Raw genomic sequence first — 27,241 nt, 5'->3', positions numbered from 1 at the left:
GCTTGGGAAGCAAGTGTGCTGAGGTCAGAGAAAAATCTCTGGAAAAGAAAGACCTTTTTACTGGGAGGTGCATGTATTGTTTAGTAATAAAATAACTCTGTGCTTTCAAAGCCCCTTATCTATATCTGGGTAAAAATAAACATTCCTATTTGAGAAACAAGCACGTGGCGCAGTGATCGCGCCCTGAAACCACAAAATAAATGCCATACATATAGAGAGGTTTTTTTCATATATGCAGTTTAATTACTGCTTTATTTTATTGTTTATAATAGAAATCATTATTTGCGATGAATAACTTCTTAAATTTAAAGTTGTTTATATTAATAAAAGGAAGTTTTTTTGTTTCATTGAAAACGAATTTTAAAAGCCATTCGATTTGAAGTACTAAGACCTAAAACATGTATGATTTTGCAGTCATTTTGTGTTATTTAGAGGTAAAAGATCAGTAATCAATTGATTTTCACTCAAAAATTTTGGAAAGAAGAAGAGAAAAAAATTCGAAAATTGGTGGTTTCAAGGCATGACCACTGCGCTTCAGAGCGTTAGAATTCACTATATTTGTTTACCATAGCGACACTCTGACCCTAGGTTTGCTTAACAGCACTAAATTTCATTCATTTTTTAACTCAGAATGCACAAAATTTATATCATCTTAAGAATTACCTAATCGCTGCCACATATGCTATTTAAATGCTATAATAAATCTAAAACGACGTATAAAAGAAATTAAGCAAACAACAACAAAAAAAAGTTTTCACAGACGATTCAGTATTTCTCATTCAATTAATTCAGTTTTTACTTTGCTACAAGGCAAAAATACATAAAAGCTCAAAATATCTATATTGAAAATTATGAAGTAAACCTTAAGCACTTATTTCCTTGAATAAATTCCAGAATGGATTAAGCATGATTTAATTCACAATCATAAAAGAAGGTATTATCTTTATTTTTGCGAAGCTTACTTTCTCTACATTGGCAACAAATCTACTATTCTGCTGTTTCAAATGTAAACAAACATTGCCGCCATTGTAAAAGGCTTAGTGGCACTTAAACAACCGTTAAATTGTTAATAATTCTAAAAATATCGCATGCAAATTTATTAAAGGCATAAAAACCTTAACCAGAAGATAAGAACAACAAAATTCAATTATTTTTAAAGCAAAATGTGCTCAATTTACAAACATATAAGAATAAAGAAACGGAGATTGAGCCGAGTAACAGAGTGGATATATATTTATATATTTTTGGTGCGGCCGATTGCAACCAAAACACGAGATGCACATCTACATGCTATAGCAATCCTATATACAAAATAACGTTTTGAGGCTACTCATTTTTAGTTATGCGAGATACGCACATACACACAGACGCCATGAAAATTTCTCTTAAGAATTCATTTAAAATCAGTTTTACAATTTTTTGGGGGGAAAAGAGTCCTTTATTCTGTCCTTACGTATGGATGTCATGCAAAAACTTTGTTAAATTGCATTTGATAGCGGTCAAAATGGATATTTTCGTTGATGCCTGGTTATGATGCCTGAAGTTTTTTGCGACTACAATACTTTCTTTTTACTTCTAACAAGGAAGTAAAAAGAAAGAAAAACTTACATTACTGGCAGGAAGATGGTAGTTATTGGCAGGAGATTTGTGCTTTTGTAGCTGAGAATGATGGTTCAGTAAAACCATCGAAACTATTCCTGTGAAAATTTGAAAACATAATGCTGATTTTTGTTGTTTGACATCTAAATTAATATTCAGTGTGTTATTGTATCTTAAGATGGTAGTTTTAATGTGAAATTTGACATTGTTTTTGCTTGATTAAAGCTTCAATTATCCTGTTAAATCTGTATTGTTGCAATTTGTAAAGAATCCTCCAAATGTTTGTCTGTCAGCCGTGTTCTTGGTTTTAATTTTAGGATTTTCATTTTACAAAAAGCTCTTCACATATGTAGGTATTGCCAAAGATAGAAGGCATGAAGAGTGCATGTTTACGAATTCCTGGATACTTGTCTTCGGTCACATACTTAAAAATAAATAAAAATCAATAAATGTAGGATTTTCAAGAAACTTGCATTTTACTGCAGAGTCACACTGTAAATCTATAAATTCTAACTGGAGTTGGAACATTATTACATAAGATAAATTACATAAGAAGAAGTGAAATTTTTGAAAAATTTGTCATTTTCAGGAAATGTTATCTCAAATATCAGGCATGTCAATAAAATGTTTTAAATATCAAGAATAAAGGGGATTATTTATTTATTTATTTATTTTTACAGCAAAATGCTGATAAGGCAATTTTTCTTGAAATGAAAATTTCTTCAAATTCAAATTTTGGGCCACCAAAATACCTTCAGCGGGATACCCGTAGCCCGCCAACACCTAATTTAGAGTAACATAATCAATGTTGGCACACTTGTCCGTACTTCTTCATGTACAATGTGCTGCACTAAAATTCTATTTTCTTGATTAGTTAGATTCTTGACTATTTTCTTGGAAATGGACCCAGGTTTTCATCACAATTAATTAAAAGTCATATCAGTAATATATTTACCTATGTAATTCTTTACTGTATCTGCTGATGAGCATTTATATGTTTCTTTGGTATGTTTTTTTGTCAGTCTTACTAATAGTAGAGGGAACTTCAGCTGATAATATAGTTATTCAACCTACTGAAGAATCTTTTTCTGGATTTGATGTTTTAATAATGAAGTTGCCTAGTTTTGGAAGTTTTTTTTCCCTTTCTTCTGCCTGTTCTTTCTTTTCTTGTCTCTGAGTTCCATTCTTTGTTTGTTTGATTATTCTTCTTATATAATAGTTTATCAATTGCTATAATTATTTCAATATTTTTTGCCTTCAAAATTTATTTTCCAACCAACAACCAATAAAACAGTTCTTAAGAATTTGGTAAATGCAACATACAGACTACTACAGAACATGGGCATTGAATAAGGGAAAAAGAGAATAAAATGCAGGTGATGGAGAAAGGAGACTCCTGGTGGCTATCACAGGTTAGCATGAATTATCTCCACTCTGCCATCAGTTCACTGCAATAAAAATAACTTTGACATGCCCACACAAGGGCTGAAAGTACATAGGTGATACACTACAGATGATTTTTAAAAATATTTCTTTTAATACATAATGAACAGTTTTATCTTACAAAAGTTTAGTGTGTTTTCAGACTAAACATATAAGTTTAAAGCATAGTTACATATAAGTTAATAATTTATTAATTAAAATCAAATTTATATTAAAAATAAACTTAAAACATAAAAATAAAACTAAAAAATTAAGTAAAATTAGGTTAAAATTTTAGGTTCATAATTTCAGAAGTGTAATGCTGGTTATCAGCATATATAATTTATTTTACATTAATTGTTTACTTGCTGGAAAGAAGTGTAGCTTAGTGGGCGTCCTTAGTTTGCCAAACGTTATTGTCAAACCTTTTTTCACTATCACTAGAGATTTTATCACTCTAGACTTTGTTAGTTGTGATTCGGTTGGTGATTAGATGTGGGATGGATAGATATATATGTACATTAATGTGGATCAGTGCTGTTGATAGGTAAATGCAAATGATTTGCCATCATCAGGCCATGTTGGTGAGACTTTCAGTATGAAACAATATGTTTGTCTTCCTGTGTCACGTAGGTTCTGTTCCAGTTATCATTTTTAGATCACCTTGTCCAGCAGTGCAAGCTTCAGATGCAATGAAGGTGCTATAATATTAAGTTCTGCTGCATTAATATTGCTGACCACTTGCTTGGTGAGCTTATCTGCTTTTTTTGTTTTCTTGTAGCCCTGCATATGCTTTTACACAAGTAAGATCTATGTACGCACAAATATTATGAAATAAAAATCATTGTATTTCTATATTTAGGAAGAGATGTGATTATAGCTCAGAATTGCAAGTAATGTCAAAATACTGTCAAATACAGTTCATTGAAGTGGCTGGTGACACAGCACAGGGACACCAGGTGGCTAACATTGCTAAACAGATATCCAGCACTATCTTTAGAGCTGGCATCTCCCTCAAGGCCATAAAATGTTTTATCAAGAGTTCATTTAAAATGTATTTAGTTACATTGCCAAACAAGAGCTGTAGATTCAATTAAATCTGGTATTTGAGAACAAACAAGTAGGTACAGTGTTTCTATAATAAAAGAACAAAATGTAACAAAATTTCAAAACTATCTACAAGCAAAACCAGTGATCAGAAAATTGTGAAATTTTGTGGCAAACTTAATGAAGGGATGGGTACTTTGAAACTTTGAAAATCTGTAACAAAAATGTAAATCTCTGTCAACGTAGTGCAGCAGCTGTTATAAACTTAGAAAAATTTATGGAGACTTTGTTTGCAATGTGTTTGTTGCTCACAATGATGAAAGCTCACAAGAACATGCTTTGTTAGTTAAACTGTTTGAAAGACATTCTCATTCCTCCATTTAAGTCAGCCACAAAATTTAACAATTTTCTGATTAGTGGTTTTTGCTTGTTGTAATCAGTTTTGAAATAGGGTTCTGTAATTATAGACATCCTGTATATTAGGTATTGCTAGGCCTTTTTAACTGCTAAGTTTCTCAATCAGAAAAAAAAAAAAAAAAAAAAAAAAAAAAAAAAAAAAAAAAAAAAAAATATTGATAGAATATCATGAGATGCAATCAGAGAGTCTCTCATTCCTCTTCCCTTACCACCCACCTCTCAAGAGGATTTTGGTTTGCCACATCATTTGAGTGCTTCTTTGCTGCACAGACACTGTACACTTACAAACATCCATCCCTTTTCTAGGACTTGAACATGGCTAATATACACTCATGTCCATAAATTAAAGATAATTTAGAGTCAAGCGGAAATCGAACTCTAAAATAAATATATCACCTGTAAAATCACTACACATATCTTCAAGAATCATATGCAAATTTCAGGAAGTAACCAGATGACACCGATGGTACATCACAATGACCAGAGTGTAAGAGAGTGATATATAAGGAATACAGGCGAAGAAGTAAAATTGTTCGCAAGGGCATTATAAGCATTTCAGTGCAATAACCAAATAGTTATGACACAAAGGACGCATTTGGATTATTTTTTACGTGGTAGAATTATCGGCCGTCTGGAATGTGGGCGTACCCAACTGGAAGTATCAGACGAACTTGGAATTGCTCAGCGTGTCATCTCCAGACTTTGGCAACAATTCCAAGATGATGGTAATGTAAGTAGACGTTACAGCACAGGTCACCCCAGAGTTACAATGCCAAATGAGGAATGGTACTTGACACTTACTGCCTAAAGAAACAGGCGGAGCACACCCTCAGACCTGTCTCGTCAGCTCTCTTCAGCCACTGGTACGACAATTTCAAGGCAGACCGTGTACAGATGCTTAGGGCAGATTGGTCTATATGCTCGTAGCCTGTCAGATGCATTCAACTTACTGCAACTCACTGTCGCCTGCAGTTAGCCTGGAGTAGAGAGCATGCATTGTGGACACCGCAACAGTGGTCTTGTGTGACATTTTCCGACGAGTCCAGGTTTAGCCTGCAGTCTGATTCTCGCCGGACTTTCATATGGAGAGCTCCAGGTACCCGTTACCACCAAGAAAACATCATTGAATGACACTGTTACAGTGGTGCAGGAGTGCTCATTTGGGGTGGAATTATTCTGGGTTCCAGAACTGACCTGCATGTTCAAATTGGAACAATGACAAGCCAAATATATCGGAACGTCACTCTGGAACAACATGTACCTTTGTTTCGGGGCACCATGGGTGCACAATTTGTGTTTATGGATGACAACGTCCGTCCTCACCGTGCAAACATCGTAAGCGAATGCCTTCAATCGGAGGATATCACCCGTATGGACTGGCCAGCATTCTCACCGGACTTGAATCCATTAGAGCACGTGCAGGACATGCTTGGCCGATGAGTTGCAGCCCGTCAATCTCCTCCTACATGTCTACCGGAACTTGGGAAAGCATTGCTTTTTGAGTGGTGTAATTAATATCCCTCAAGGTCAGATCGATAATTTGATACTCAGCATGCCTATGCGTTGTACGGACGGTATAGCATCGTCTGGGAGACATACTATGTATTAACAATCATACCAACCATGTAATATTAGTTTTTTGTAAAAAGATGGATTTTTATTTTATTATTATTATTATTATTATTATTATTATTATTATTTTGTTTGTTTTTTTTGTTGTTTTGTTTTGTTTTGTAATTTGCTCCAGGGAGAAAAAATTGCTAAATTTGTAAGGATCTTAAGTTTTACTAACGTTTATTTTATTTTAAATCTTTACTATCACTTCTTATTTTCTACTTCCGGCCAGAATTATAAGCGTGAAGGAGTTTATGCAAAGTTGTCTGGCGAACGCCAAGTATTTAAGTGTGGCCTTTTTGCCAAGAGAGAGAGAGGAAGCAGTGAGTTCGAAGCAGGCCGCTTACCTTAGAAGTTACGCAGTTGCTATTTGCCTTCCAGGCCAGAGGTTTTAATCCTCTTGATAAATTAAACGTATTGTAGTGTTCACAGTCTCTGTGCTACATACGCTTCCTGTTATTATAAGGCCAATCTTATTCTAAAGTTAAATTAGAGTTTAGTTTTATTTTGATATCTTTTAAGTTAGACCCCGAGTGGAGGGTCATTGTATTCCGAAGTACGGAAGTCATTGTATATAAAGAAAAATAAAGGGTCTTGTATACCCTTCGTCTGTATCCTGTCTACTTACTACAATTAGTGAACATAGCTTTAGTAAGCTCTCTGTTCCTAGTCAGGTCATTGTATGTTTCCGAAGAAGGTTAGAAGAAACATTGAACCTGATAAATTTTTTAATAATTTCAAACATATAGCATCTTTTTTTGCTCTTTACCTTTTGTTTAATAAATAAGCTTTACAAATAAGTCAAATTTGTTTTGCTTCTAACTCTTCCTTTGCCTGATTTTGCATTTTCCTTAATTTATGGACATGAGTGTATTAGAAGTATAATTCTTCAGTGATTATTAAAAAAACATGCATACCACATGCATATTTCAGATCATTATATACTGATCTAACTAGGCCTTCAATCCTCCAATAGAGTAACAAAGGAAAAAGATAAATATATGACTTTGAAAAATGCAAATATTCCTTATTGCTTGAAAACTCTTTAACTCAGAAATTTCAAGTAAAATAACATTAAGACAGAAAGTTCTGAGCTGAAAGGTTAGATTTAAATTATAAATGTAGTTTAATAATAAAATAATAAATTATAATAATAAAAAATAATATACAATAAAATATAGTAATAAAATCTATAATAATAAAATTTTCCTTAATGTAAATTTTTTCATGTAAAACCAATTTTATGAAAGCGAATGCATTGTAAATCTATATGTATATATTTTTATTTGCAGAAAATATTAATTTTTTTCACAAAAGAAATAAAATATGCATTCAGTAATATTAATTTTAAAAAACGAACAGCAGCATTAACTTGATTGTTTTATTTGCAAAGAAAGACACTCATTTTAAAAAGCACTGACAGCCTAACTAGAAATTAGAAAAACTTCTAATTATAAAATAGCACTACAGAAAGCAACATGACAATTAAATATTAAAGCAAATTAATTTTTTATAAAAGCCAAAAAATAAAATTAAAAACACAAACTTCATGTTTTCTGTCTGATGATTCTTGATCACAGTCTCTTTTGCCTGATGGTTTTGAAGACAATTCAGAATCAGGATGAAAAGTTTGCTTATTCTTTATAAAAGAATGTAAGAAAAAATATATAAAGAAGGCAGCATATAAATACTGAATGACAATAATACTTCGCAATGCAGGAAAAGGTTTCTTATCAGCACAAGTTTAATTAAGTATTTCAAATAGTAAAATTACTTTGAAAAATATTATTTATTTTTTCTTTTAATAGCATACCTGGTACTTTGTTTTTTTATCTGCAAAATTTGATCCCAAGAAAAATTCTAAATTTCTATTTAACTCCACACTAGCTGCATTGTCATTTTGGTATCCAGCAAGGCTTCCAGAAAACTAAATATATTAAAGGGATTTTAGATAACAAGAAAATTTAAAAACAAACACACACACACATATATATGATAAATCACACTTAGAAGTAATGACTAGCAGAAATTTTGATGGCATAGAAGCGTTGATGCATAATGAATAGGAAATTGGAAGTGAAGGCAGATTAAGATTAAATCTTCATTTTTTATTTCAGCAAACATATTGTGGCCACAATCAAGTTGGCACATTAATTGTGCCTGTTACAAGAGGTTTTACATTCCTGATAATTTTGCAGCAAGAAGGAAGCACCAAACAGACAGCAGTGAAACTAGGCCAAAGCATTGAAAGCAAGTGTATTATGTTCAAGGTGAAATCTTAATTCAGACTTAGTTTTGGTTCTCAATGCATTTTGATTGGATAGTTGATATTGCTGTAAAATTACTATTTGTTGCTTGAGTTTTAGTTCTATTTACATCACCAGAATTATCTAAGAGTCATATGACATGGTTTGGTTTGGTTTACTTAATTATGGCAAAGCATACTAGGGCTATCTGCCTAAGGCGTGGGATGCCTTCGTGGAGGACTTTCTATGGGAAATAGGCTCCTATACACGTTATATATGGGGAAAACCACGAAAACATCCATGCAGCCAACCTGTTCGCCATATTACATGGATTAATCTAGAAATGAAGTAGTGCAGAGAGGGATTACTATTTTTAGAATTGAGAAGAGAAATTTATGTTGCTAATTTAATCTCTTACATATTCTTTATTTTTCTTACATATTCTTTATTTTTTAATATATATGCATATATATTTGTGTGTGTTTTAAAATAATATTATAGATTTATATATAAAGAAATATATAAATAGGCTAAAATTTTGAATTAAAAAATTAAAACAAAGATTTTTTTAAACCTGTCCTGCGCTATAGCTGCAAGACTGAAGTAGAATAAACTTAAAGCATCTAAATGAATTAGTAAATTGGAATAAAAGCAAGGCAATTCCTCTATAATACAGTCAAAAGTTGTTAATTCGGAATGATCTATAATCCGGACATCAAAACTAAAAACTTTCTGCGCATGCGCCGCGTTGACACATGCGCATAGGCGTTTACGCGTGCGCCTAAGACCTTTTACGACTGCGCATATCAGTGTGCGCAAGTGCAGAATACGTTTTCTCGTGCGCGTTTTATGTATAATGGACATATAAGCAAAAATTATCTAATTATCTATTTCAGTTAATGTTGATGATTGCGTTGTTCCTTAATTTTCGAAATGCATCCGGCTTATTATTTTTTGCAGACTGTAAGAGCAATTTTATAAAAGTAAGCTTAAACTTTCGATTATATCAAATAGAATTTCCGATATATATTTGTTAGTATGTAAAGGATCTAAAGCGAAAGTATGTTTTGAAATCCGAAATCTGTTTATCAATTTCACGTTGCTCGGCGGCGGGCGCCTAATGAATTGGAAGTTGATTTGTCAGCACTATCCTTATCTTCAGCGCAGATGTTTTTATTTTATTTGGCTTATAATTCCTTACCAAACGTAGTATTTCATCTCGATATGCTCCGTCTTTGATATGATTTAAAACAAGTTCCTCGTTATTACAATTCGCTTCCGATAGCGAAGAAAAGTGACAGAGGTTATTGAAAACAAAAAAATTTCGATTGACAAATTAGTCGGTGTTCTTGACACAGCAATTATAGGACTTGAACGGCGGAGCTTTGTAACTGAACAAGAAATTATGTCTGTTTAATAGAATTAAATAGAAAGTATTATCACATGAAATGAAGCAAAACTTAAACAACTTACATTGAAAGAAATGTTTAATAAAGTAAACAAATAAATATTAAGCTTTTTCTTTTTGCAAATTTTGATACCCTTTAGATCATAATTGTTCTTTATTTCATAAATTACGGTTTCACATTTTTAATTTTAGAATTTCTGCATGCCATCTTACGAGATTTAAACTGATGATCTATAATCCGGAAAAATCGATAATCCGGAATCGCCGAAGTCCCGACGAGTCCGGATTAACGACTTTTGACTGTATAATAATTGCAACGTGTATAATAGGTTTAACACAATATCAAAAACTAATCCAGTTAAAGAGAGAATTCATAGTAGAACAATCTCGAAAAATAAAATTACGAAAGGGAAAATAAACAAATAAAAATTAATCTCCTTTTACTGAAACTCATTATCCTTTATTGAATATACACTGGTGTGCAAAAATTAAGGACGAAGTCGAAAAATTAGCATATCAGCTGAACGAAGAGGCAGAGCGGACAGAAAGACCAATCAGGAGATTAAGTAAGGTGATGTTCGGTAGCACATGCGCAGATATGCAGGTAGACATAATGGGGGAGTGTCTGAGTAGTATAAAAAGCATGTTGTCGGTGTAAGATCAGTATTTCTGGCAAAGAGATTGCACGCCGTATAGCAGTTAAAATCACACCGAGTTGCTGCCTCAGCGAGAAATGGCGAATAATCAATCTGTTAGACGACATCTGGATGCTTTTCCCCGAGGTCGAATCATTGGGAAGTTGGAGAAAGGCCGCAGTGTGACAAGTGTGGCTGCAGAGTTCGGAATTGCTCACAGCATCGTTTCACGACTTTGGAGACAATTTCAAACTACAGGAACAGCTATCTGGGGGTTTAGTAGTGGTCGTCCATGAGGAACCACACCCGCAGATGACGGGTATATTGCCTTACAGGCCAGAAGAAACAGGCGGCAGACAGCAGGAGAAATCGCTAGACACACGACACAGGTGACTGGACGACCAATATCGTGTTTTACCGTGACCAGAAGATAGCACGGTGGTGGTCTGTTTGCACGACGCCCTGTACCTCTAACCTCTAACGCCTGCCCATCGGAGAAGGCGTTCTCTGTGGTGCTGGGAACACCGGAATTGGAGAGACAATGAATAAGGACAAGTACTCTTTACAGATGAGAGCAGGTTCAGTCTGAGTAGCGATTCTCATCGCATACTCATCTGGAGAGAGCGGGGAAGCCGCAATCATCCCTTGAACGTCATTGAAAGGGACAGATATGGAGGTGGCGGTGTTCTCGTTTGGGGAGGCATCATGCTTGGTAGTCAGTCGTACAGATCTTCACATCTCCGATGCAGGTTCAGTCAACGGGACCCGTTATTGTAACGACATTCTTCTTCCATATGTGCGTCTCTTTAGAGGCGCTATGGGTCCGCAGTTCCTTTTTATGGACGACAATGCACCATGTCATCGCACAGTAGCTGCCGAACAGCTCTTAGAGAGTGAGGATATTGAACGTATGGATTGGCCGGCACGATCTCCGGATCTCAATCCCATCGAGCATGTATGGGATTTTCTAGGCAGACGCTTGGCAGCTCGTACCTTACCACCAGTAACGATTCCGGAGCTTCGATTGCCACTGAAGACGAATGGGCAGCAATGCCTCAACAACTCATTGACACCCTCATTCTCAGCATGGGCAGACGCTGTGAAACCTGCCTAGCAGTCAGGGGAGATCATATTCCCTATTAAAGACCGGATGTTTTTTGCTGGACACCCATCACAGGGATGTTTTGGCCTTCAGTCGCATTGCGCTCCATGCTACTTTTTCAATAAAGCTTCTTTTTATCCCTCTGATTTCTCTTTTAGTAAGTGTTGCTTACATTACTCATGTCCTTATGTATTGGAGATCTTACGCTATTAAATGTGTTGATTTGGAAAGCTTTTGTACAAAGTTATATTGAAAAAACCGTCTCGTCCTTAATTTTTGCACACCAGTGTATATAGAGAGGTTTAACACAATATCAAAAACAATAATATATAATAGGTTTAACACAATATCAAAAACTAATCCAGTTAAAGAGAAAATTCATAGTAGAACAATCTCGAAAAATAAAATTGCGAAAGGGAAAATATACAAATAAAAATTAATCTCCTTTTACTGAAACTCATTATCCTTTATTGAATATATAGAGAGAGCGAGATAGATAGACAGACAAATAGATATATACATTAAAAAAATTATGGTGAGTGATATAATGATATATTTTTATAGTAAGAACATAATTTCCAGTATTAAGATAAAAAAATAAGTTGTTCTATATCACTTTTATTGATTATCATTGCAACATTATGTATCAACATTAAAATACAAATACTTTATTTTAAACACAAGAATGTTCATAGAAAATAACTAAATACCGACCTATTATTTTCTTTTCTCAACAAGAACATTCACAGCTAAGACAAGAGCCATGCAAGAACTATGTCGTTTGAAAAATTTTAATAAAGATTCTGTCGATAAGGCTTTAGTGCGTAGGTACCCACTCGATCACACTATCATATCAGTAATCATCCTCTTATTTTATTAAAAGTCTAAAGAAGCTTACCTCTTTTGGTCCCACTTTGCCTTTCCAATTAAGAAGCATATTTTTGTATTGTATTAATGAAAATTCCTTTCTCATCATCACATTCCAAGACTGAATAGAATTCATGAAAATCTCAGTCCAAGTAACAAGAGATAAAGTTTCCTAAAAAAATATGTCTATAGTGGTCCCTTCAAACACTCAGTCACAATTTGCAAAATTTTCAACAAAAAAACATAACATGTGAATATGAACATAACATGAAACATTTATGAAACATAACATGTCATTCATAAAAAACTATGGAATGCAATTCATAAGCCTCAAGGTCATGTAAAAATAAAACACTTTGTTTCTAAAAATATATTTGTTTTTTAGAAGGATTCCCAAGTTGATGTTTGATGACCCTGTATTTTTAAGTCAAAAGAACTGAATACTTGGAAATTTTTTCTTCTTCGAAAAAAGGAATTGGTATATTAATTTTCAACTATTATTTTAAAGTATATATGACCTTTTATAAAATTAAATTACTAATACCATCTTTACATTTTCTATCTTTGATTTCATAAAATCATTTTAAGCTTCAATGGGAACAGAAGAATTCTTCAAATATTCAGCTTCTGTTTACAGCATTATTGGGACTGAAATTTTTAATGAAATTAAGTTGCAGGTGCAAAACTTCAAATATAACCTCATATCTACAATCAATGCATCTAAGTATGCTAATAATATTCACATCTTATAGCCTAATCAGGACACTCTGGAAGACTAGGTTACATTAGATGATAATCTTGATAAAGAATCAGAAAAAATAAATTAAAAGCTTTATGGAAGGGCAAAATTGTGATTCTCTTTCATAAAGCTTCTTATTTATTTTGATCTGATTTTTGTATCAAAATCAACATCTAAGGCAACCACCATCTAATCAATATTTTTTGCAAGTATTAAAAAAATTATAGGTGCATACAGTAAAAAGACAACCCTGGAAAACCTTGGAAGAAGCCAAATGCTACAAACACAAACAATTTTGAAGGCTTTGAGTTGAGAAAAATCAAAGGCAATTGCCAGGAATTATAACACAGTGCAAAGTCTGAAATCCTGGCGTCCAATATCTAGACCTCCAGACACCAGCCAAAATGCGGAGGGCATTTATACCTTTTGTAAAGATTCTGGAATCCTTTAGTTAATCTTTGAAATGTAAAGAGCATTTTCTTAAATGTTCTACCTGTAAGCCTTTTTTTTAACCATAAGTCTGCATTATAATTTTCATCATAAAAAGGATTTTATAAAATTTTCAGGGATAGCAATTTCCATTCCTCCTCCACCACTTTCCAGAGCCCATCAATCACAGTGGGTTTGCACTTTTTTCAAGAGACTAAAAACACAATAGCTCACAGGTCAAATATCAGGGGACTTTGCAGGAATGTGTTGAAAAGACACATATAAAATGCATGTATCAGCCTTCATTTTTTCAAGGAAAGTAGTGCACTTTTCAAAGTACAACTTTTTGTTTTGTCTTGATGAAATTTTACTTTTTTAAAGTCACTGGGATAAAGAAATGGAATCTATTCTTTAAATATTAGACTTAAAAACCTTCTCTTGATAGTACGTTAAGTTGATCTTAACATTTGTTTCCATTCTAAGGACCCTGTGACAACCATAAACCCCTTACCGAAACTTTCTTTGCAACGACGGAAAAATGTTTATACATTTTTTTTTCTCTTTGTTTTCAATAATAAACAAACCTTTTTTTTTTTTTTTTTTTTTTTTTGTTGCAGCCATTTAGGTAAATCTATGTTTCTTCCAATGTCACAATTTATTTCTATTTACCTCCTGCTAAATAATTTTCATGCAGGGTTATACAAATTGTTTTGTGTTGAGCCACATGCCTTGGCAAAAGCTGACAAACATTATGTTTTTCAAATTTTTAAGTTGTAAATCTGAGTTTATTATTGTATTTATTATTGTTATAGATATATTTAAAGACTTTGCAACTGATTTTTATAACCAACGTTTAAACTTTAGAAACAATCTAAATCTTTTTTGGGGTATTAGTTTGGAATCTTCTTTCCATGAAAATGTATTAATTGATTTGGCTTTTCAAATTAATAATGCTGCTTATTTTTAACCTAAAAATTTTAACACCATGCATTTTATAATGTTTTTGAAATATAGAATGGGAATATTTCTCTTTCGAAAGCTCAAAAATATATCTTCAATCCACAGATTGTTTAATTCAATATTTTGAAAGATGACTAAATTAAAAAGTAGAAGATGATATCTCTCCTTTCAAATAATAAGCTGTTGCCAGAAAATTTTAGTCTAAAACATTTGCTTTAAAAAAAAATTATCGAAAATCATACTCAAAAAGTGTGAACACCCTGTGTGTATTCAATCAAATTCTCTCAAAAGTTTCAAGAATTTAGAGCATATCTTCAAAAGTTAGGAAGATTAGAAACGGATTAAAATTTTTCTAATCTCTTTCTGTTCTCGTGTTCGTATACTAGCTTAGTTAACAGTGATTAAATGTCAAAATCTATCATAGCTCTTTTCTGCAGTAAGACATAGAGGTAAATGCACATTAACCCCTTAACCTACAATTTAGATTCGGAGATGTTGGGCCGAAATAGTATACAAGCTCGTGCAGCGTTTGGGACATTTGCACGACTTGTGTAACACACTAATCTGGGCAATTGTAAACATGATGAATTATGTAATTTTCGAAGAAAGTATAGGCGAATAATTATTGATGATACATCCGATGATGGTCAACTACCAGAGTCCTGGCTTTGGAAAGAAATAAGAAATAGTCCAAAAATTTGGGACTATACGATGACTCCTGGCATAAGAAAGGAAGCCTTATGTCAATTAGGAAGAAGTAGAGGAGAATTTCATATATTTAATCTAATATTTGATGACATATTTTGGAACAATATTGTAACCAAAATGAATCACTAATGCAGATCAAGTACGAGAAAATCCACATAGATTGGTGTTGGTGTATTTAATTATGGCAAAGCACACGAGGGCTATCTGCCTAAAGGGAGGGATGCCTTTTGTGGAGGACTTTCTAAGGGAAACTGGCTCGTATACACGTTACACATGGGGAAAACCACGAAAACGCCCATGCAGCCAGCCCGTTCGCGGGATTCGAACCTCAGACCGAACTACCAGTGTTCAGCGTCTTTACCGCTCGGCCGCTGGTGGGCTAAAAAATCCACATAGAACACAAGTATAAAAAGTGTAAAGTTCCGTTACATGTACCAGAATGCTTTGAGATATATCATACCATTACAGATTACTAATTTGGTATTTTGGAGTTTTGTATAAATAAACATTTTGTAATACTTGCATCTACTACAATTCTTGCATCAGACTGTAACTGTGCATCAAATATTCCACGTAATATTCACTTCTGGCCCGATCACCGTACGCCGGCTATGCCCGTGAAAGTTAGGTTTGACCCGACCATCGCACATGGGCTATGCCCGTGAAAGTTAGGTTTGGCCCAACCATCGCATGTGGGCTATGCCCGTCATTGTAGATTAAGGGGTTAAGTTGATAAGCAAAAGTATGTTTTATGCTATATTTACATTTCTATATTATTTAAAATAAATGCATGATTTTTAGTAGCATTTTTACATGCTTATGACACTGATTAACAATAAATTAAATATAAAAGTCATGTCTTGGGAAAAAGAAATTGCAAAATTCTTTATTTTTGCAATATATTATTCTGAGATCATGAGTAATTAAAAAGAGTTCCATTGCATACATTTTTTTAATACATATGCAAAGAACTAAAATTTTTATTTATTTATACTATGTTCAAATGTTCGAAATGTTTGCAATTTATCTATGATCAAATTAATCCTTTGTAGGGATTTAAAAAAAATCAATCTTCAAATAAATCATAAGAGGAAAAAAAAACTTATTTTAAAGAAAAATCACAAATCTTACTTGCTTTCTTTTTCTTAGTTGCGAAGCTACCTTATTTTCTTCTTTAAGTAAATGTATAGAGGAAAGCAAGAGTTCATCTAAATTTTCAGTACAAATGATCTAGCAGGGAAATATTAATATATTTAAAAGTACGTAACATTTTCAAATAAAACTGAACTTTGGTGAAATAAGAAAAAAGCAAACAGTGTGTGTTAGCCCAAGTTAATATCATTTCATTATCAATACCTTTTCAAAACACAAAACAAAAAAATTCCTTGTACTAATAATAAAGCTAGAAATAAATTTTAAAAAATTTTCGTTTATAACAAAAATAATCATTAAACATGCAATTGCTAATGCATATATATAATAAAGGTTAAACGAAATCTGCAATTTTTAATGAGAGGATCACTTTAGACTTTTTAGATTCTCAAGCAAAATTTATGAAATTTGAATTTGTAAAATAAAAAAGATAGACGGATATATAAGAGAAATGAATGATAAAATTGTACAACTTATTCATTAAAAAATAAAAAGCACTTCCTTTCACAAATGAATGTATTTTAAAGCAACTGATTTAAGCAATTGACTAAAATGTAAACATTGTTCTCAGTAATTCCCCCCCCCCCGACAAAAAAGAGCATTTAGTATTCAAAACTGTATTTAGAACTCAACAATGTAGAAGAAAATTATGGTAAATAAATAATAAAAAATACATTTCCCCCAAAGCACAGTTGTATAACTTTTTTTTATAGATAGCTAATTGCTAAAATTCTACTTTGTGTTTTTCATGTCACAAAAGCAGAATTTAGGATATATATTAAGACTTATGTGTATCATTGATTTCACGTATGACTTTTGATACAAAACTGAACTTTTCCTGAAAAGATAAGTGTCCCCCCCACATATTTTGATTTTATGCTTCTAAATATGCCAAAGGAAAAAGTTTTCTAAAAATTACAAGGAAAAAATATTTTTGTTTTTAGTAATACTCAAAATTTCAGTTTTAATGATAAATGAAATATTATTCAAAACATTATGCTATTATTTCCAATAAACTACTAAAAATCTAGCTAGATTAATTAATAAATTTTTAACTTTACTTTTTGTATATACTACTGTACACATTCAAATCAAAATCTAAATTGCAATAAAATTCTTTTGCATTATACACATCATATGCTTATCACAGCACACTTCTTTTAATTTAAGTAGAATATGCTTTTTTAATATTCTTTTCTTTATCCCATTTATTTATATTTAGAAAAAAAAAAAAAAAAAAAAAAAAAAAAAAAAAAAAAAAAAAAGCCAGAACATTAAAGTATTTAATTTTATCCAAAAACTTTACTGTTATAAGGTGACAATATTAGATAATGCTTTTATTTAAAAAAATACACAAAAATATTTCTAAAAGTTTTTATATATTCATTATTTTAGGTTTTTAAAAATTTTAACGGCATATGCTTATTTAAAATGTTAGACTGCAACCTATAATTTTTCTGATTGCAAAATAATTATATTTAGTTCTTTTAACAGAAACATTACTGTCCAGATAGGATAACAGTTAGTGATGCTGACTATTGTAGCGAAGGTGCCAGGTTCAAATCCTGCAAAAGGCATGAGTACTTGCAAATGCATTATGTTTGTGTAGCATCAGGCAATGAAAATATACAGTGAGCCAAAAGTTATTTCGAATGATTTGGTGGAAAGGGAAGAGGAGTGGAAAATAGTCTGACATATTTCCCAGGGTGGTTCCCTTGAAATTGGGGTGGAACTGGGCAATCATATTGTCACCTATGTGGTGCTCAAGACTCATGATGATGACAGACACAGTCTTGCACTCTTCGCCCCAATAAAATTCAAGTACTCATTCTGATTAGGTCAGACAAGTTAGGCTAGCCATAATAATAGATCCCACAGTTAGTTTCAGAGGTAGTTGTCTTAATTTAATTCAGATATTTCTTATGATTATTCTCTGATTATGTATTTTATCAGATACTAGAGTCAAATCCTTTATGTTTAATATGACAGATAATCGTAAGTCTCAAATGTATTAAAAAATACATGTAAATTTAAAGGAATTTCTTTCTTAAAATAACTCTCTCATTATTTCCCTGACATCATAATTGTTTTTTAAAATATGCAAATTAAAAAAGTTAAGTATTTCTTAAAGATACCAGAGATATTGCGATTAAAATGCAGATGTAAATAGGCCAAGCTTCTGATTTCCCACTGAGTTGTCACATGACTATTCTTTAGAGAAATTTTAAAATAAAATTAGAAGTTAATGAAGTAAAATTATTTTGCAGTGCCAAGCTGAAAATCAGTACCAGCATTCAATTTCAAATAAATGGAAGTACAATTGTACAATTTTTACAAAATTCGGCATTTAGGCGTAATTTGAGGTGTAGAATGCACCATTAAATATATATATTGGCATATCATTTCAAGAAAAAGTGATTTTTGTTTAAAATATTTAAATTAGAACAGTGTACTACATAACACTAGCATAAATTTTAAGTTGTGCTTCCAGAACATGCAAAATACTAATTGAATTTGTAAATTGCCCAGCCAGTAAATATGGAATTGTCCCTTATTTTGTCACTTGTTTTCTAACCGCTAGATATACCTACTTTATACAAAAAATGTGTTTTAATTATAAATGAAATAACTTTGTATAAAATATAACACAAAAAATACCTATATTATTTGTTTCTTTACTAAGACTCCTTTTTCCCTTGTTGCAGTGTGTTTGGCACTTTTAATTTTTTTTTAATGCAATAATTTTTGCTACTGTAATTTCTTTTTTCAAAATTAAGCACAAGAAGCTACCAATTATTTCTGAAGAGCTGAAGAATTTTTGAAAGATTCAATTCTTCAATGATCTGGGTTTTTTAATGAACATAAAAAAAAAGGATATTTAATGTGAAAAAATACCTCTTTATAATTACATACTTTTGACCTATATTGAACACTTTCAGACCCTGTTTTTTGACATAATGCTTCATCTGCTTTTGGATCCCAAATTATTTCAGTAGATTTTTTTTCTTCATATTCTATTGTATGCATTAAAAGAGCTCTTAAAAAAAGTTCATTCCAACTTGTAATAGCATAAACAGGCTAGAAAAATGAAAGAAAATTTAGATTTTATTGTAAATAACACTACAAATAATTCAATAAAAATAAATGTTTATAAAAGGTCCAAAATATTTCATTATATTTTAGCATTAAAGAACTAAGCATTAATTCTATAATGTAAACAGACAGAAAATTATCTAAAAGAAGCATGTTTTTCCTTAATCTGATAATACATTATGATTATAAAGAAGTACAAATGTCTAGAAATGCAATATACTCTGAAGTAAATAAATGTTAAAAACTAAACCAACTTTAAGAGAATTTGATATTTAAAAGAGCAGATTAACAAACAATTTATCATTATTTCATAAAGATGATTAAAATATGCAAATCAATTTTATTTTAAGTAAACAGTTAAAAAAATAAGTAATTTAAAAATAAATGCATTTTCAACTTATGAAGAGTCAAAGACATGAATAGAAACAAAAAAATGCCAACAACAATACAGGGTGTTCATAATTAAACTTGGAATTTGCAAGCAGTCTGTAGCAAAAACTACACAGCGGAATTGCATGAAAATTTAGTAGTGGCAGAATGAAATGATGGGAATTTTATCAAGGAAATAAAAAACAATGAGTTACAAGAACCACCTCTAGGGGTGTATCATAGCATTATTGAGAACATATAAATAATCTACAAAAGTTTACAAAACATGCTCGATATGATGTTCACCATTGTCTGTTACCATCTGGAAGTGTAAAATCACATGTTCGACTATTGAAAGCAGCATGAACTGGGGAATGTTACAGACATGGCACTCTATGCTTTCTTTAAGATCAGATAGAGATATCATGCGATCATGGTAGACCATGTCATTGAGGTATCCCCACAGCCAAAAGTGCCAAGGATTCAAGTTGGTCGACCTAGGAGGCCAAGGTACAGGAAATTGCTGACTGATGATCCTGTTGCCTGTTGTGTGAAGCACTTTGCACAACGGGCAATGTGTGGAGGAGCACCAGCCTGCATAAACACTGTGGTTATATCACATCGTCTTGCCTGAAGAGCTGGAATAACGGATTGATCTAATAATGAAGCATATCGTTGACCCATGACGGTGCATGTTACAGGCCATGCGGCACTGTGCTCTTCGGGGGGGGGGGACCCCCATAGTGAAGGTTTCAGTACAGTCGCACCAAACTGTTACATGCGAAGAGTGTAATGGAATTTGTAGGAATTGATGCGAGTTTGTAGTAGCCCAAATATGACAATTGTGCATGTTAACCACACCTTCCACATGAAAGTGGGCCTCATCGGTCCACAAAATCTTCCATGGCCATTCATCCTGGAGCTCACCTCATGCAAGAAACTGCAACGCAAAAGCTTGTCAACTATTCAGATCAACTGGTAAGAGCTGCTCCACTAGTGACAGTTTATAGGGATAGTAGCGTAAGACCTTTTAAAGAATCTTATGAACCATAGAACGTGGTTGGTCAACAGATGCTGCAATACGCTGAACACTAGTGCTGCCGATGGTTTGAGATCTGTCTTCCTCCACTTATGTCACTACATCATGCACTACCTGTGCTGCAACACACTTTCGTTCCTTTCCTGGCTGAATTCCCAATATTCCTGTTGCTTCAAATCTCCTAATCATGTTTGTTAGTCCTTGACTAGCGAGTGGACCTTTTCGCAACTGTATCAAAGACTGAAATTTCTGCAAAGCTTTGGTAGCAGAGTCTCCATTTTAGTAAAACAATTTCATCAGTAAAGCATGTTCCTGGAGCATCAACATCATTTTCCTTACTTGGAAAGGAGTATGACTGTGGTTTGCCTCTTACATCTTTATAGGGTTGCTGTGCGTGCACAGAATTACCATGGTTACAACACTTGCATATGCCAATAGTTTACATTGCAGAATGCCATCTAGTGGCAGTTTTTAAAACTTATTGTTTCTCCCCCCTTCAAAAAATTTACATAATTTCATTCTGTCGTTACCCAATTCTAAAGCAATTCTGCTGCATAGTTTTTGCTATAGACTGCTCACAAATTTCAAGTTTAATTGTGGACACCCTGAATATCCAAAAGCAACAGAAACAACAATATATTAAAAAAGGCCTTACTTGCTTAAGTTTTTTATGTTCTAATGATTTCAAAAGCTCTATACAATAGACCTTCTTTGAGAAATGGAACACAGGCTCCTCATCATAAAAAGAAGATTCCTATCATTGAAAGATTACACACAAATATAAAGGAATTTTCAAAAATATAACCAACTGCATAAAAATAAAATAGGAGTTTTCAATAATCATACAAAACTAATTCTTTCACTGTTCTTAGACCAAATGGCTTGAATCTCAAAATGATAGTAAAACATAATTTATCAACATAACAAATACTTTCTTTGTCAGTATCATTTTATAAGTTTGCTGGCAAAAATAAATAAATTATAAGGTATTTTCTCCCTCATTTCGGCACGCCTTCATGGTGTAACGATACTATATTCGAGAGGTCTTCGTTCAAGTCCCAGCGAGGGCACTACCAGTAGCACCTGAACTAAAAGGTGGTGGATGATGAATTTTCACCATCAGCAATTTGGCGGTTTGGTCCCCTAATCACCAGTTGCCCTTTAAAAGGGTGAGTATATAAGGTATGTTCTCCCTCCTTTCTGCAAGCCTTTGTGGTGTAACGGTAATACACTCAACGCATATTCGAGAGGACCACGTTCAAGTCCCCGTGAGGGCATTGCATATTTTACATACCTCCAGCATAAAAAAATCAAATTAGCATCAAATCCTAATGACTCGACTGTGGCGCCCAAACTAAAAGGTGGTGGATGATAATTTTTCACCACCAGCATTTGGCAATTGGGTTCCTTAATGCCCAGTCACACTTTAAAAAGGGGAAGAAAATATCTTTCTGCATTCCTCTGTGGTTAATGTGGTTCATCTTCAAGATCAAAATTACTGGATCAAAATTTTGCAAACCACTGGCGTTTGGTTAATACATCTTCTCCATACATATCAGATAATTTTTTTTCTTGCTTGAACAGCATTTTTACCTTTTTGATAGCAAAAAAAGCAAAATTTGCTGAAAGTGCTGCTTTTCACTTTCCATATTTGAAAGATCACCAACTAAAAACTACTGCATAGAATCTATTGTTTTCACAAACAAGCCTTGCTACGTCAAATGTTAAAATATATAATGACTAAGCAGCTTAAGCGTGAAGATGGCTGTAAAAAAATACAATTAAGCCCTCTGTTGGGAAAAAGTGAAATTACTTTCCGGACAAAGTGGTATATTAGACACACTTGCAAGAAACAAATGGTTTCAAACCTGGATCTGGAAAACAATTATTGGCAAGTTAAAAATCATGAGTGGACTACATTTGCTATGAGTCAGGGACTTAACAATTTACATTTGAACTGTGAAATGCTCCAGCAACAATGTAAAATTTAATAAAGACAGTTTTGAACATATGAAGCATGTCTTACATATATTTCTAGGATAATATTATAGTCAGATGTACTTTTAAGGAACATTTGAGAATTATCAGGAAGCCACTACAGAAATTCAGATGCAAAGTTAAGTAATTCAAAATATAAATTATTTATAATGAAAAGTTATCTATCTTGGTCACCAAAGGTACACATTCTGAATATACCAAGATCACTTGTGATTACTGCCATCCTCAAGATTATGCATCAGTTAAAATGCTTTCTCAGACTTTGCATGCAACAGTAAATATTTTTTTAAAATTGCCAGGCTATACATGACCTAGTAGAAGAAGAACAAAAGTTTTCTTGGACTGCTAAGTGTGAGAAATATTTATGGGTCGAAACATTTAAAATTCATCCATTCCTGTATTAGACCATCCCAAACTTAAATACGACTTATGCAGATGCCAGCAATGAAAGAATTATAAATGTTCTCTCCCCAGAAACTGATGGCCGGAAGCATCTTAAACACTCAAGGTTTATCAGCTCAACAGTTTATATAATTGCAGGAGAAAAGGGTAACAGAAACTGATAAAACACTGAGACTATTTTCAAAATCAGCACTGAGAAGAACTATGAATTTAAGTGTCATAAATTTTCATAGAACTGGGTAATCTACAATTAAAAAAATTTAGTTAAAATTAGATTGAGTGAGAACTAAACGGTGGTGGATGATGAATTTTCACCCTTCCTTTTTGACCTAAATGACCACATATTAAACGGAAAAAATGAATCAAATACAGGTAAAGCTAATAAGTATGTTAATAATAATTATTTAAAAAACTAAAGCTTGGCCACAACATCTCAAATTAATGAGAGTTCACAAACTTTTATTTTTGTTTCTTTTATATCTATAATAGGTTTTCATCAACAAAAATCCTGCTAATTTTACGGATATTCTTATTATTATGAAATCCTGAGCTGAAGACAAACGTTTCTGCCCCTTCGCCACCCATCTCTTGAGTTCAGATCTCATTGACCAATCAGAAGTCACCACAATCTCAAGGAACAACCCAGATATGCATTACATTGTTTTCCCTATTTAAGTGTTTCTGATGTCCTTTCTATAATCAAATTTAATTTGGATTTTCTGAACATTTTAAGTGCTCATCTGAAGTAATTGGCTATCCTACACAAGTTCCTCCCTCCAGCCTCTGCTCGACGGAATCCATCTAAGAAGTACCAGCACAGGAGCAAGGAGTTTCTTTTTTCTCTTTCTCACCACACACTTCCACCTCTACAAGAGAAAATTCCATTTAGGTTTCTTCGCTGTCAGGCGCTACATGGGACTACAACCGGAACTGGCAAGAGCAGGATATTGTTTTCCTGCTGATAGCCAGTATAGCTACAAAGTTCCACCTTGTGCATTACTTCCATTTTAAAAATAAATCACAATGTATTGCTTTTGTTAGAGCCATGCATTCTGCTACTTTTGTAGGAAGTATTTGAAAACATGAAAAATATATTTTTTATAGAATACTGAATATCATCATATAATTAAATTATATTTTGATGTCAATCTGCAATATTAGACACTGTTTAAAAATGCAAAGCTTACTTCAGATTCTTCACAGTCATTAAAAAAGGTATCTGAAGATGACTCACAGGCAAATTCATCTAATTTCATATCCATGAACATTAGAAAACGCTCATACCAAGAAGGAAAATTATTCGAAATCTGAAATATACAATGTTTGAAAAAAGATCTTCTAAAAGTACTAATAGCACTTTGAAAATAAAGAATTATACTATTAGCAGAAAAAAAAATTTACTATTTTATCAATATAAATTTTATTTAAATCTCTAGACAGAAATATATTTTTGAGATACATATTTAAATATTTTTAATAAATATTTATTTTTGAATTTTAATATCTACTCTTTTAGTAACTAAATTATTAAGAACAAAAATAAAATATAAAATTCATAAAAACTACGCTCTGTTACATAAATGTTAAATTATGCTCTGTTACATAAATAGTGATATTTATAATCAGAAGCTACTGAATGAATTTTTTTAAAATTTAAAGCAATCTATTTAATATTTTTAAATGAAAGTTTTTTAATCATTATAATTAAGATGGTATACAGAAAACTAAAGCACATATTTTTATACAAAATATGAATTAACATCAAAGAAATTCTCAATCATTTAACATATTTTTTATACATAAAAATTGGTTTTCAGTGCAAATATTAAAACACTTAGAATTATTACACTTAGACTAGAATTATTATTATTAAAACAGACTAGAATTATCATAAAGGCATAAACAGAATAACAAATGAGATGTCAAAAAGAAACCCTGTACAGTTTTAAAATTAATTAATACCACATGTAACATGTTAAATTATATTTTAATATTCAATTTATGAAACATTATTAGAATAATATAAGACAATACACAAACGTCATTTTCAGGTTCTTTTATATTGCCTCTCAAAAACTGTATTTCTAAAGTAATTGAATCAATCAGGCTCTTTTTATCTTCAATACCAGTTGTTAATAGATTATTGCAAACAACAGCATATTTTTCCTCCTAAAAAAACATAATATAATATGTATATATATATATATAGTAATCACACATTTAATATCTAATTATATATTTCGAGCAAGAAATATTTTTTGTTGCTAAAAATAAAGATATCACAGATAAAAAAATAAAGATATCACAGATAAAATGTAATAATCTTTTACTTTTAAAAATATATACTAAATTTTCAATAATTTTTTTAGAGGATACATCATAAATAAAAGAGCCCTTTCCAAGTTTCAGTAAAAATGCTAATAAAGAACTGTTACAAATAAAGAAAAGAAACAATTTACTTATCCAAAAGTAAAAAATTCATACAAATTATTCTTACACACATCATGGCATAAGCCAAGAACAATGAAATTATCAGTATAATACTTAGTGATCATACAAGTATTTCAAAATAAAAAAATAGAAAATGTACAGGTCTTGCAATTCAGTGCCACAAAATATTGAATATTTAATCATCTAAAGGAAATAATACAAGCAATTTCTGTAATCTCTAGAAACTCCATAGATTTTGCTAAATTTAATTTTAGTTTAAAAAATCTTAGAAACTGTATAGACTTTGCTAAAGTTAATTTTAGTTAAAAAAATCTAAGTCCTAAGGACAAAAATTAAAATTTTCATTATAGTAAATAGGATAAATATTATCACCTAATAATAATCTCTATATAAAATTATCAGAATTCCCTTATTTATATGTACTATTATTAAAATAATTTTGCGTTCACATACAAAAAATACATTTTATAAGAAATTCCTATACAACCCGCTTATTCCCCCTCCCCCCCCCAAACAGCGTAAGCATGTTCTGTTGTGAAAATCTTAAGATTTTAAAATCAAAATTATTTTATTTCTAAATTTTAAATAGATGAAAACCATGTTTACATAGCAATTTAGAATTGCTGCATAAATAATGTAAAATTACTTTAAAAAAAAGGGGTGGGGGAGAAACGATATACCAGCATCACTTAGCACTATTTTATCTCTTGGCTTGGTTTACTTGTTTATGTCAAAACACTCAAGGGGAGATATATCTTCATGGGGGTTCATAATTCTCTGCTTAAGGAAAAGGATGCCTTCATGGAGGATTTCCTAAGGGAACTGGCTCATATACCTGTAACACATGGAGAAAACCATGAAAACACACTCATGCAGCCAGCCCGTTCATTGGGATTTCATTGGGAAACTGGACCGAGCTACCAGTGTTCTGTGACTTTACAGCTCGGCTGCCGGTGGACCTTTTACCTTTTGGGTTACATTCTTACCAAATGAAAAATAAAGTAACAGCTTTAATGAATATTATATATAATGTTTATCACTCTGTATTTTCAGACACATTAATCTAGGCACTCAGAATATCATTATACATTTTCAACATTTAATTGACTACTACAGATATATTGAAATTTAAAACTGATTGTGTTTTATGTTAATACATATATCAAAATTATTACAAAACATATATAACATTTTTGAATACCTACAAATAAAACATTTCTCTATATACAAATGTAAGCTGCTGATTGAAAAGATTTAAGATGTTACTTTGATTCAGAATTAGATGATTCTATTGATTTAAATTGTAATTTTTTATATTATTTTATTAAATATTTGTTTTTATTAATCTAAATAATTTATAATAGGGTTTACAACAAACAGTATATCACTTCTAAAATTATTGCTACCAAATATTATTGACCTGTATTATTTTTAAAGAAATTAAATAATGAAGAATCTGCATGTATGAATGCATGCTCCTTGTATTTTGAAAAAAATATGGTACCTAGAGCCATCAAATTTTCAACAATGTAGTCCTCCACCTG

The 27,241-nt window shown here is 32.0% G+C and overlaps 1 protein-coding gene across 1 annotated transcript in view; it reads right to left on the bottom strand.

Moving 5' to 3' along the window:
* LOC118197442 (uncharacterized) overlaps positions 1-27,241 on the bottom strand; it is a 576,327-nt gene that overhangs the window by 443,498 nt on the left and 105,588 nt on the right. Inside the window, exons 21-28 of the mRNA XM_085827453.1 lie at positions 25,287-25,415; positions 24,434-24,553; positions 21,502-21,600; positions 19,259-19,423; positions 16,325-16,423; positions 12,389-12,529; positions 7,913-8,026; positions 7,646-7,738 (exon numbers count right to left, since the gene is read on the bottom strand). Of these exons, the coding sequence (XP_085683579.1) occupies positions 7,646-7,738; positions 7,913-8,026; positions 12,389-12,529; positions 16,325-16,423; positions 19,259-19,423; positions 21,502-21,600; positions 24,434-24,553; positions 25,287-25,415 (960 nt within the window). The remainder of the gene's footprint in view (positions 1-7,645; positions 7,739-7,912; positions 8,027-12,388; positions 12,530-16,324; positions 16,424-19,258; positions 19,424-21,501; positions 21,601-24,433; positions 24,554-25,286; positions 25,416-27,241) is intronic.

Source organism: Stegodyphus dumicola, chromosome 12 (genome assembly GCF_044657685.1).
Source record: "Stegodyphus dumicola isolate Sdum_Otavi_A_Nest chromosome 12, ASM4465768v1".
Lineage (NCBI taxonomy): Eukaryota > Metazoa > Arthropoda > Arachnida > Araneae > Eresidae > Stegodyphus > Stegodyphus dumicola.
The sequence above is the reverse complement of the archived record's forward strand: the minus strand, read 5'-3'. Positions and strand labels throughout refer to the sequence as shown.